General features: G+C 38.4%; 1 protein-coding gene across 5 annotated transcripts in view; it reads right to left on the reverse strand.

The window, feature by feature from the left end:
* Positions 1-14,335, reverse strand: part of SHANK3 (SH3 and multiple ankyrin repeat domains 3) — a 7,266,504-nt gene that overhangs the window by 1,707,852 nt on the left and 5,544,317 nt on the right. For all 5 annotated transcript variants that reach the window (XM_044088609.1, XM_044088608.1, XM_044088610.1 and 2 more), the window contains one exon: positions 220-295. In XM_044088609.1, the coding sequence (XP_043944544.1) occupies positions 220-295 (76 nt within the window). The remainder of the gene's footprint in view (positions 1-219; positions 296-14,335) is intronic.

Raw genomic sequence — 14,335 nt, forward strand, 5'->3', positions numbered from 1 at the left:
TAAATAAAACTAATGTGTGATTTAGGAAAAAGGAATTTGGGCTCATAGCTTTCAACATGTAATGGTAATTCTTTGTCATTTTTGATATCATCCTCATATGGCTTTGGGGCTTCTTTCTTGATTAGATATTATAGAAGACGATATAGCTTAATTACTCTCATTAAAAGTCTGAAAAGAGTGAAGAGAACATACACTAAACTTTAACTGTCTCTAACTTACTTGTATGAGGTGAAGTTGTCATACGACCCTACAGTGTAGTGTCGGAAAAGACGTTTTGTCCTGTCTTCTCTTGTCTCTGAAAAACAAAAAAAGATAAATATGGCATTTATGCAAACAGCAAATTTAATATCAAGGCTAGCTTCAGCATTTCAGTACCACAGCAGGGTCAGTGTGAAGAGGTTCATGGGAGATTTACTTATGTCAATTGGCCTAACATCAATGTGCTCTAATAACAGAGCTGAAAATGAAATCTAAATTCAAAGCTTTTACTCACTGTGATTATGTCTGTATGGTTTCCCTATAAGCAGAAGGGTTTGTAAGCACTTAAAGCAGAAAGAAATGCTATTTTATGGGAGATCGATTCCATTTTCATCTGTTGTTGCTAAATTGCCACTTATGACTGCACAAAAAGCAACACAAATCTCTACTAATTATTTTGTTAGATCAAAATAAAAATAAACAAGTAAACAAAACTACCCAAGGTAAATTCCAGGATCTCCATAAGCAGACAGTGCCTCAGCTACCACTAATACAAAAAACAACCCATACCAACCATCCTATTTCAGGTAAGTTAGGAGAGGAGCAGGTCACATACAAGACAGGTGTACACTTTGAAGCAGAAAGCATGATAACAGGCAGACCTCTGACATTTCCTGTTAACTAATGTCAAAGTGCAATCTCTTTCTAATTAAAATATTTTGGGAAAAATCTAGAGACTAGCAGTATTAAATTTTTTTAGAGACCTAGCCAAGTAAACTAGAATAAATGGCTGGCAAATTCAATAGATTTTAGATGCAACAAAAATGTTTAACACTTTTTTTTCTGACAACAGTTATTAGGGCACCAGAGGTGCTCTTTTACTACTTTTGTTCATCATGAGAGAGTTACTTTAACATGAATCTACTTACACATACATACACTCATAAATAAATAAACAACATTCGCAAACGTTTTCAGCCCTGTTAACATGAGCACTGACCTGAAAAAAAAAATCAATCCCAATGTCTTTGCAGTATCCATGTTTGGATCTTATAATAAATGTTTAAGATCGTGTGCTAACCATTTCTGTTGTCTGCCAGTAATGTGACCATTCACAGGGGATGATGGGCTTTCTGTGTGAGTTTGTGTGCTTTATCTTTATTCTCAAGCACATAGAAGGCACCTCTGTTAGGACATGAACCAAAAAACAAGTTTTATGAGGCAGCAATGCGAATGCATCACTGTGAGAAATTGTATTTTATTTTCCTACATTAGTGAAAGGAGACATTTGGCTACAACAATTTCATGACAAAAAAAAATAGAAATGAAGCAACAGTTTTACTTGCACCCAAATGCAAATTCCTGTAGGTTTCTGGTGCAAATTAACAAGATGATAGCTTGCATGTTGGCAAAGACACCTTTGATTCTGTGTCCAGACTAAGGCTTCTAAAGGAAATGCTGTTGTTTAAATTAAACAAAACAACCACAATATGGTTATTATGTTTCTTGGACAAAAGCTGTTTTAGGATATCAGTACTACATCAAGCATCCTGTCTTAACTGGCATTCGCAAAGATCAGTCCATGCAGAGCTGTGGCAAGGGAATTTGGCATTCTAGAAAAAACAGCTATTTCTTGTATGGTGTCAAATTGTTTTTATGAACAACTGCAGCTGCATATAGACAGTTTGCAAATTGTTTAATAATCAGTCTGTTAAGTTTTTCAAAGTAATTTAAAAATAGGACAGTTTGATGGATAATTTAGAAGCTTTTTATAAAATGATTATTTGGAAGCTGTCAAACATTTTTTTTAATTTCCCGAGTCCCCTGCAAGTTGGTGTTAGAATCAGATGCCCCATTCACCCTACCCTTTACATGGGGTTCTGGAAGCACTTGAGTGCCAAGTACTCAAAAACCTCTGTCTTGAAGCTAGGAATTCAAGTGTCTTTTAGTTTATGAAAGCTGTCGCTTCTGCTGAAACTCAGACATAAGATCAGACAAGCAGCTGCCATACATATCTTACACAGGCACATTGAGTTTGAGCATGGTAAGGGCATCAGCTGTTGGGAGGGAATGGTTAGGGGTGACAGTGTAGATTAGGGCAGCGACTGGGAAGGGGATTTAGTGTTAGGAAGTAGGAGACGCTAATTGGTGTTATTGAGAAAGGAATTTCAAGTTTAGGGAATGAGAGACGAGTTTAGGGAGAAAGAGGGGAGGCTTAGGGTTAGGGAGTGAGAAGAGAGTTTTAGATTTAGGGAGTGGGAAGGGAGTCTTATGTTTAGGGAGTGATCAGAGACTTTTGGGTTAGGAAGGGGGAGTAGAGTTTTAGGGTAAGGGAGTGAGGACTCAGTTTAGGAACTAAGTGGGAGTTTTAGGTTTAGTGTCAGGGCTGTGGTAGGGCTATATGATTTGGAAGGTCAAATATTAGGAGGGTTAAATAGTTAAATGAGCTCAGGCTGGTGACAGTCAGGGCCCATTTCCGTCACTGTTTTCATTAATAATGTCATGTACTTCCTTTCCAGCATAATTAAGGTCTGCCCGTCGGTCTGTCAGGCCATTCTCCCAATATAACCAGTACAGGACAACACTTGCCCTTATGCACATAAGCACGTCTTAAACAATATGATGTCCGTTCAGCTGAATGTCTCTTATTTTTAACTGCATCATCATGACTGAACATTTTACTAGACTCTTTTATTACCCTGCAGTTTGTTACTTGTCGGTTATTATATTGCACGCCAAAAGACATTTTCATATTATCATTAACAGACAGCTGCTTTATTTTAATTTTACACACACCCCTATGCATTTGGATGCTTGCTAATTCTTCAGCTCTGCACATATTCACAGCTAACTAACAAGTGCTAACTCAAGACTCTTACAAAAACTAACATCTCACTTCATCATTCTTTATGCCACATAAAATGTTATTTCTTAGCAATGAATCACACCATTCTCCAAAGTCCGTGTTTAGCTCTGTGCTTTAGTCACATGGACGTCAGTACATTTTGTTGGCCCTTGAACAAATAAATGATAGACATAGAGTAAATTATTTTTAAGTCGTACCACTACTTTCATTGGTTCTTAATAACAGGTAGGTCAGACTGTTGTTGCAGAGTAAAATGAAGTGGATTAAACACCTTTATGACATCATCTCAGTGAAGAAATGTAGCAGTTTGAACCGGCTTACTTTTTTCTTTTCTGCTAGATGCAACACTGAAGCAATCAAATCTCTGCAGCCACTGTTTTCAGTTCTCTGCCAAATATTCCTCTAGAGTCTAGAGCCATAGGCTGCATGTACAGTAAGAGGAAGAAAGGATACCACTGTAGCCAAAAGGAACACTGAACACTACGACTCTTTGTATGCAATGTGGCCTTGAAACCTTTATTTACTGATAATGTCACTTCTATGAATGTTAGAACTTTTAAGAAACCTAGTACAATGACACCTAAGCTACCGGAACATTTAGCTGTGTTTATTAAAAGTTGTGAGAAGGACTTATACATGTTGAGTAGCAATGGTAACACACAATATGAAAGTAATTTATCAGATAGTGAAAAGCAAGCATTCTATGATCTGCGCAGTAACAGCGATATAGTTGTACGTCCTTCAGACAAAGTAGGACCAGTAGTAGTTTTAGACTCTGAGTACTATAATACTGAAATGCTGTTGATGTTAGCAGACGTTCATACTTATCAAATTGTCTCTTCGGACATTGCTTATGACATGTATGAAAGTATTAACAGGACTCTGCAGGAGAGTATGCAAATGGGTGTTATTAATAAAGATCTGTTTAATTTTTTTTCATGTCAAGAAACCCTTAATACCCTGAATACACGGGCTACCCAAAATCCATAAAAAACCCACATGTCCGAAATTCAGACCGACAGTGGCAGGAGCAGGCTGGCTTATTGAGACAATTTCTATTTATATAGATAAACAGTTGAAAGTGGTATTAAATGAGTGCCCTACTATATGTAGAGATACTCAACATTTTCTTAATGACTTACATGAAATATGTGGAGGTTCAGAGGGAAAGAAATTTGACTGGTTAGTGACTTTGGATGTCACATCTCTTTTTACATGTATACCAAATTCCAACAGACTAGAAATGGTGAAAGCATCCCTTATGAGACATGAAAAGCATCAGAACAGTCAGACAGATTTTTTTATGTATGTTGTTGGAAAATTTTAAGTCACTGTTGCTGTAGCGTTGTTGCCTCACAGTTAGACATTGCCTGTTTGATTCTCAGTTAGAGCGTCTTCTGTGTGGCGACATGCGTGAATGGGCGTTCCTTCATTGAAGGTTGTGCATTAGGCCCAGCAAGCCAGCACGTAAAAATCTACTGCCAATCATTAGCGGACCGGAGTTCCGCTGTGGCGACCCCTAACTGGGAAAAGCCGATAGACACAAACAAACAAGTTGGAAATAGTTTTAGACCATAACATATTTCTCTCCAATGACAAGTGTTACAGGTAAATAGCTGGAGTAGTGACGGGCACTAGTTGTGCTAACTCTTATGCCAACCTGATAATGGATGAGTGGGAACACCATCATATACACTCAGAAGGGAATACACAGATCAGGATATACAGACGCTTTGTGGATGATCTGTTTATTGGGTGGAAGGGTAGTGACGAAGCACTGGATGAATTATGTACAGAATTAAACAACACTAATAATTTTCTACAATTTACTATCAAGAAGTCGAGGTTAGAAATCAACTTCTTGGATGTAATAGTGCAACAAAGTAGTGCAGGCATTGAAACCAGGATGTATAGAAAATAATGCTATGAACCCTCTTATTTATATAGGGATAGCATGCACCCACCCCATATTTTCTCAAATATAATAAAGGGACAAGGACTGAGATCATCATGCCTCACTACTAGCGATGACAAATTCTTTGTTAATCTAGTAGATTTGAAGAAGGAATTCCAAGGAAGAGGGTACACTGAAAGCCAAATAAATTCAGTATATGAACAGATTAAGGCTGAGAGGCATGGAAGAGGAAAGCCATATTTCTCAACAAAGGTAGTTGGTGTAGATAAAGATGATGCCACAGACTTAAGAATCCCCCTAGTTATTTCATATACTCAGGAAATAGGTAGTGTGAAAAGCATTATAAACAAGAATTGGCACATTTTACTAGTTGATGAGCAAACTGAAAGGTGGGTAGGGCAGAAGCCTAAATTCACATATAAAAACAGGAAAAGTCTTAACCAGCAACAGTGTTATCCGAGGTCTAATGTAATCACCCAAGAATTGGAAAGAGGCACAAGGAAGTGTGGCAAGTGCAATTACTGTGAATATATTGATACATCTAGGTTTTTTAGGCACACTGAAACCAGATATTTATGGGAGATTAGAGCTAAAGCTGATTGCAATAGCAAAGACTTAGTTTATTTAGCCTCCTGTGTTAAGTGTTATAAATTTTATGTTGGCAAAACCAACCGCCATCTCAAAACCAGGATTAGAGACCATCTATATTGCACAAAAAGGTGAGAAGAATATAGTGCATTGGCTAAACACACTATATCTATGGGGAATGAACACACATTCTTATTCCAAGTATTTCATGTACAATATGCCAATGAAAGACTTGGTGATTTAGTAAATGACAGAACTAACAGAACTGTAATTGATTTTTAGGCTCAGAGCCCATAGAGGGTATGGGCTGAATGATACACTATCCTTCTTACCTGTCATAAGAAATAAGAATATTAAGAAATGAGTTTACATGGCAGAGGTTATATGAAAACTTTTTATAATTATATGTTTTAGCATGTTATTGAACTTGTATCTTATGTTAAATTGATTCATTATATGAATGAACAATGGTTTTAAATATGTATGTACCTTTAAATATTTTGGAGGGAAACTGTTTTTTTTTTTGTTGATTAGGCATGGTATAAAAACTGAGGAAGTATTTTTTTATGAAAGTGCTTACATAGTACATTTTTGTGGAACTGGAATAATAAACAGACTTGTGGAATATTTAACAGTGTGCCTGTCTTCATACCTTGGGATTTCTTCTGATTTATATCTTTGGATTTTGCTCACTTTGGTTTGGGACATTTGTTTGCACACACAAACAAACACACACACACACACACACACACACACACACACACACACACATATATATATATATATATATATATATATATATATATATATATATATATATGTGCGTGTGTGTGCAAATATGTAAATAAATCAATTAAATTCAAAAAGAAGCAAATAATTTTCACATATGAAAATAACACAAATCAAATATCTTAACAGTGGGCTGGATTATAAATAATTTATGCTTGGGGTAAAGACTTATACCACTGCTTCAAATAATACTCTCAGAATAGCTGAGATTCCAAAACAATGCTTGAGCCCACTAAATGCAATTGAAAACAGCATACTATTTAGTGGGCAACTGAGATGTAAGTGACAGCCTGAAATAATAGGCAGCCCAATGTGTTTTGAAAAGTTGATAGCAAAACATGTCAGAGAACCCAGAATGTAGTGTAGTAAAGCGAATGCTACTTTTTTAGCAAGCATGTTGAAGACTGTGAGCACTGCATCAGGTGCACATAAAGGTCTGGTAACGTCAACCTGTTCAACACTGTACAAGGTTATATCCCAAACAGTTTACTGAACATGCTTGAGTGATATGCCCTAGGTAGACTGAGAGTAGGAGTAGGCTGTTAGTGATGAGAACACATTGCACTCTTACTGAGTATAGTGGCACCCAAGAAATGCCAGTACTACATAGGTGACAGTGTGAGGGTGTTCCTGACTGCAAACTCCCTTATTATGTATTAACTTCTGACTGCCATATGTCATATTTCCATACAGAGTAGCACTGTAATGGTGTTCTTTCTCACACAATGTGCTGATACAAAAGTCTTTTACAATTCTGTACAAGCACATATCACTATAATGGCCAGAACATATACCATGAAAACAACACTGTAACTGCTTGATGTACCCTGAGTGTCAGTGACTGTATCCTGTGTGCTCAAAGGACCATCCATGTCTACACATACTGGCAACAATGTCTCAGTGTCTCAGACACAGTGCCACGGTTACAAGCTGGTGAACCATTGCCTCAGTATCCATGCTGGTCCCAATGAAGTCTGGCCATGCAAGTATCAGGGGAAACTAGTACCCTGTTCCACAGATATATATAATGCAAAAATGAGTAACACTTGACAAAAATAAATATAGAATCACCTTTTTGTCTTGACAAAGCACTCCAAATACCTCATGGTCCTATAATGGAATGCATAGCCTAGGTAATCACTAACAGCATGTTGTATTTATTTTGAAAAACCTGCAACAAAGTATAGAAGGCACAGACCTGACACATCGCTTTCATTAACAGTAGCCAAAATGGCTATTGTTATGTGTTCTGGCTCCCTGTAAGATTCCTGGTCATCAGTGGGAACAGTACTGCAGGTAGTGGGTTAAGGCACACACTCCCCACCCCCTTCACCTGAGGAGGGCCAAATGGGCTCTGTTTGTACACTCTTCACCCCCCCCCCACCCCATGCCAGCTCCAACAGGAAGCTGAGCTTCTACTTGAACTTGGGGAGCCTAGGTCAAAGTTAGGACCTTATCTTTCTGTGCCAATAGAGCTGTTGCTTCATAACAGGTGTGGAAAGTTGAGCGTCTCTGTGATAATTAAAAACCATTAGAGACTTGGATAGGAAATAACTGAAGAAACGAAGTGCATGGTTGGTGGAGTACAAAAAGATTAGAGACATTAGTGCGGACATGTTTAGAGTCAGCACAGAATTCTGTAAGCAATGTGCAGATCTGTAGTGGTGAGTCTGTCGACAAACTCAAGCTATTTGCTGTCTCTGAGAGACTCTGGGCAGAATAACTAAAGGTGGATTCTAAGGCTCTGTGATGTTCACAGGTGACTGTGGATTTGACAAGATACACAAATCTGTGAAAAAAGGAGGAGCAGTCTAACAGATTAGGTAGCACACTACTTAAGTGAACATGCAATGCCATAAACATTTATAGAAGGTTACTAGGCTAACAGCCCTAGAGCCCTTAGAAGCATAGTCCTATTTATTCCGAGTTGTTCCAGTTCAGAAGATAGATGAAGTTCACAGAGGTAAGGGTCTGTGGTAGTTAATACCAATTTCCTGTGTCCAGAAGGGACATGCTTGCCACCCCAGGAGTGTATTTGCAGTCACCCATCCATTCATCTAGGTTGCTTTTAAAGAGGGACAGGGAGGGGCTCTGTTTCATGTGAATTGGAAGCTTGTTCCAGAGAAGTGGTAGTCTCCGGGATATGTATCTATCTCTCCAGCATGACCTGTTCATGTCAGAGGCTAAGTTAAGGTCCCTGAAGAGCATGACCCTCTTGCAGTTTGATTTACGAATGTGTAGTTTTCCATCAGGGCTGGGTCAGAGACTGGGCGAGCATGATTGTTGCTTGTGATTTTGTTTTTCTAAGGTGAATCTCATATCCACATTTCAGTGGTAATAAATTATTGTTGTGAGGTGGTAGTGGGTGTGGCTAAAGACTTTGAGGAACAGAGTACTGTTCTGATGTCAGTATACTGTGTGTTGAATGGTGGATGACACACTATAGGCATGTCACTCACAAAGAGTGTATGTACAGAAGTGGCCCTATTATAGATCGTTAAGGCATCCCGAAGAGAAGAACTATAAAGATACAAGTTGGACAGGCCACCTTATAGTTTGTGACCAGTTAGATTACGAGCTCCTAAACCAACAGAGGCTTTACATGGTGGAGATGTAAAACTTATAACTGAAAATGAGAAATTAAAATGATTTTAAGAATGAAATACATATTCCAACAGGACTAAATGGGACTGTGACCTTAAAACCATTATTAAAGCTATTGCACCAAAAGGTCTAATTAAATAATTAATGCAATCATGTGACTTCTCTGAACTGTATTTAAGTGTTTTAGTAATTTGATTTTATCAGATTTCATGTGCCTGACGAAGCCGTATGGTGAAAGTTTTGCGTTTTTAAATAAAAGTTGTTTTCTTCAGTGGTCCCAGTGGATCTGTTTTTCTTTGCTTTTGGACTGTATATCTGGTTTACTGGATTTACCATCATTCTTAGTTGTTTTATCAGTACTCCAGATAGTTATTTTATTTTTTTCTCCCATTCCCCCAGCAGGGCTGAGCCTGATGGCTCCTTTACCTGCACGCAATCAGCCCATTTGTTCTGCAGCCACAGAAGGTGGAAATTCCTGCCCTGGATTCCCCAATGAGCTCATTCACTCACAGCGACAGTTAGATTGCTGGGAGTGAGCCAGTTTTTCTGGTCCTGTGGGGTGACCTGGTAGTGCAGCTTCATCCCCAGTGGCAGCTCTTCTGACCTTTGAGGGGTAGACTGCCTCCTCTTGATGAATTTCCTTTGTTTGACTGTGTGACTAATATAAGGCAGCAGAAGTTCAATAAATTTGGACTCCATGGGGTAAACACCTTGTGCTCCTATTAGGTGTTACCCATGTAGTGAGCCAGAGCCACCTCCCTTCCCTACAGGGACTAAGTGCTCCTTCTAAATTCTGGTAACTATTTTGCAGATGCAACAGATTCATTCCAGGGTAGGGAACTTCACATTTAAGAACTGCTGTGATGAATTGCCTTATATAATGTACTCCAGAGTTATTCATCTATGTTTTGCTAGTCATCTATCTCAACACCTTGGTGCTGCAGTATTTTTTCAGGGATCCCCTATGAGAAATGAAGTATGAATCTAGACACTTCAAAAAATACACTGGAAGCTATCAGAATAAAAATGAATTCCAGAAATCATTGTTGCAACACTTTTTTTGTACTCTTTACCCCTACTTTTTGTCAGTCATCAACCCCCTCTCAGTTGATCATCCCATTTGTTCCCCATCACTAGGGCAGGCTAGACTGCAAGAGGCAATCTTACATACAGCCATTGGGGTGGTTTTAGGGTTTTTTGCTTAGCTCAAATGTTCCCCAGTGCACACTCAGCTCATAATACTGAAGGGGGCATGGAATGGTTTGGCCATGCTGGGCAACCCTTACTTCTGTAAAGGAAATTGTCATCAAGCAGCCCTGTCACCTTCCTTCATACACAGGATTTAGTTTTCCTGGTCTCCACCAGAGAAATGTGTTCAAAGAATGACCACAACCTTCCCATCCCCCAAGAGAGGGAAGTGGGGCAAGTCATTTAATTCCTTACCCAATCTCCTGCCTTGTTGTTTGAACCCCAGTCACCCAGGTCAGAGTAAGGACTCCATCCCTGTGTACCATGGAGCCAGCCTGTTAGTCTTTTTCAGATCTGCATCTCTTACGTCACTGTTACTTATAAACACAAGCAACTCTATTTAGGTTTAATTAATTAATCAATTAATCTCTCTATCTATCTATCTATCTATCTATATATGGTTTGTTGGCTGGGTAAGTCACACTAGGCTAATAGCATTTTTTCAGGGGAGACCAATGGTGGTATTTCTACTACTAGGGGAACTTTGGCCATCCACCTGAGCTAACCAAACCAAGCAGATGGGATCTTGGTTTAGTGCGTCATCTGAAGAGCAACACACTCAAGACTGCAGCACTCCACTCACCTGGAATAAGAATAAAACCCACAGCCTTCTGATCTTCAAGCACCAAAGGTGAGTTTGCTATCTCTTTCACCAGTGACATTGCAATATGCACACACATACATACACATTTATATGTGTGCTAACTCTGAGCTTATGAGTTTACTGTACTGCAGAGTTAGGGGGATTCTCCAAGATTCTGCAATCTTTGAGATACTGCATACTTCCATGTTCAGATATTTGAAGTTATCGCCTTATGGCATGTAGCAAGAACCCTTTTTCAGAGTAATGACTCAGAAACACTGCCCCAAAGTCTTGGAATCTGGCCCAGTGTCTAAATACAATATGAATAAATGAAGACATCTCATTTCCTATTTTAAGCAGTCTTACATCAAATGTGTCATTTATACTTGGAAAAGTGCATTCACTCAAATTAAAAATTCATAGCATTTCTTTCTTTTTTACTTTACATTCCTTCTGCTAAAACATGTCTTCATTGGGGGAGGGAGCACATATTATAAAAGAATGAGACAGTAGGTAGTGATGCTTACTAAACTGAGACGAAAGGTGGGAGAACAATTACATATATAGACTTAGGTTGCTTCCTTATATTTCAGAAAGCTATGCATGCACATATTTTAAAGTTACATTGATGGTGTTAGTTGAAATTCATCACCCCTGGTACAAGAATATTATTTCCATTAAAATACTGTTGTACTGATTTAGAAGTCAAAATAACATTAAACATCACAAAACATTTGCCATTTCAATATGACCTTGGTGATGAATTCCCGTTTTTGTATATATTTTTTGTTATTAAATTGAATATTGTGTTCTGACTTAATAATAAAAAAAGTGCAAAATCTTCTACTTTAAGGTTAAATAATTGCTACCACACAAAGTAGTGGCATGAAAATAAAAATGTAATTGCTAGTTATTTTTAAAATTTCTTATTAATACATTGCTTTGCACTTATTTCAGAATATAAATACTACAGACATATAGGGTGTAGTGACAAAATATATGTACAGTAAAGTTTTATCTAGTTACCCATTAGTATGCCTTTCATGTATATCTGTTTTTAAAGCTTCAGAATGACTACTTTGTAGTACTATTTGTAAATAAATCAGAAGCGTTCTGTCCCTGGCATGGATATTTATACACATTCGTCCATGATGGTGACCCACTTTATACCCCGGCATGGATATTTATACACATTCGTCCATGATGGTGACCCACTTTATACGCCGGCATGGATATTTATACACATTCGTCCATGATGGTGACCCACTTTATACCCTGGCATGGATATTTATACACATTTGTCCATGATGGTGACCCACTTTATACCCCGGCATGGATATTTATACACATTCGTCCATGATGGTGACCCACTTTATACCCTGGCATGGATATTTATACAAATTCGTCCATGATGGTGACCCACTTTATAAGCTGCATCTCAGTGTGTGGCTCTCCATTTCAATCTCCAGCTGGGATGCCTTCTGTACCAAATCTGCATATCCTTTCTTTGCCATGGTAGAAATTCTGCAGGTGATCAGACGTCCTCCCACATCCAAAAGTCATCTCGTAGGTGAACAGGTAATTCTCTAAAGTGTCCACAGGGGTGAGGGTGTGTGCTGGGAAGGACTGGTACCCCTTGCAGAATTAGTTTGTGCAAAGTGTTTGCTTACTAGGATGGACTGCAGCTTCCTTGTGGCCCTGAAGAGGATAATCAGGTACAGAAAAATGAATAAATGAAGGACATTCACTTGTAGGGTATTCATGTGGGTTGAACTGTCTTCATATCCTTTACTTCATATATTGGTATACTTACTTATATTGTGGAGTATGGATGCTCTCCTGGGTTTGAATTGTTTCCAATGGGGTCCACTTTCCTTCTGCTTTTCAAAAATCTGCCACTTAGAAATGCTAAGCTGCCTCTGGACGTGATTGTGCATGCAATGGGAAAGCTTACTGTGATAAGTTTTGATGTCCAAAGACTATGAACTGTACAACACAGGTAGAAAAAGGTAGATGATGGATGGATGAATAGATTAAAGCCCATTCAGCATTTCTTAGTGATAGTTGCTTTAGTAACCCTTCCACAATATAATGAATATACGGCATTGGAGAAATACCTTAAAGAATAAACTTTGACCATTTATGCAACTCACCATAAAAAGGGAGAAAGTGAGGTAAAAAAAGCAGGATGTTTTATCCCACTGCACTGACTGCTGCTGAAACCCCAAACTACTTTAGTTACTCGTAGACAAAGGGCCATATTGTGGCATATCCAGTTTCCATATTAGTTAACTGATCCATCTTTATGGAAGAAGTCATACATCATCCCACTCCGTAAAGGCAACAGGGTTATAGAGTTCTACAGCTTTAGGGAAATGTCAATATTGTCTCCTCTATCAAAAGTATTAGAATGGTTGTAATAATGTGGCTAAGTTTGTTACTAACCAATCATACAAAACCCATCACCTCTGCATAGTATTAAAACAGCTTAACTGGTGTAGCTATCTTTAACTATCTTTACCTACACACTCATTAAATAGCATCCCATAATGTTGTGCACAAACCTCAGAAATGCCCACCCCTGATAAATACACTCCATCAATACTCACCACACAACCAGTTCTGTTCACAAGACAAATTACTCCTAATTATGCAAAAGTCTCACAACTCAGCAGGAGATGCTCTCTACATAAATTATATCTGTAAACTATGGAACTCTATCCCCCTCCCCTAAAGCTCACAATGTTTTCATCTTCAAAACTTACATTTGGCCAAACACTGGATATGCTCCTGTGGTAATCTTAGTTAGACTGTAACTTCAGAAGACCCATTCATAGACATTTACTATCATAATATAAGCCATCATAAATGCAATGACTTCTCCTAGCTATATGTAAATCCTGCAAATATTGTAAATTTTATGCAGATACAGATATCTTAGATAACTAAGATAGCTTAGTGATAATTACCCTTTCCAGTTTTCAGTTAGTAACAATTACACTCTGTACTTCTCACCGTACCTCTCAACCTCTTAGAGCATGAAATCTAGCCCAAGCCATAAATAAGAGGGGGACAAAAGCCCCAAAACAGGGACAATTTTGAAATACTACTCTTTATAAACTTAGAAAATTGATATAATAACGGGTTTTGCACTAGCATGAATTTTATGAAGGGTATGGAGTCTGAAATTCAAATGTCTGTCATTATTTTATGACTTCACCCCTCAGTGATTTGCCAAAAAACTACAATGTTATGAGAAACAGACCAAAAATATGAGACAAAAATCTGTACAATTAAGAGGTATGCTTCCCACCAATATATCCTTCTGCTCTTCTGATTTCTAGTGCAGATTCACGTCATGTTAAGCAATGCTGTAAGCAATGTCTTTCAGCTTTCCTGGTTAGGGGTCACCACAGCAGATCACCAGTCAGCAGACTGACTGGCAGTAGAGTTTTTACGGTGTTGAGTTTCCAGCCTGGTGCCCAACCTTCACAGAAGGCGGACACACACACACACACACACACACACACACACACACACACAC

This window comes from Protopterus annectens, chromosome 11.part0 (genome assembly GCF_019279795.1).
Source record: "Protopterus annectens isolate FY-2018-M chromosome 11.part0, PAN1.0, whole genome shotgun sequence".
Classification (NCBI taxonomy): domain Eukaryota; kingdom Metazoa; phylum Chordata; order Ceratodontiformes; family Protopteridae; genus Protopterus; species Protopterus annectens.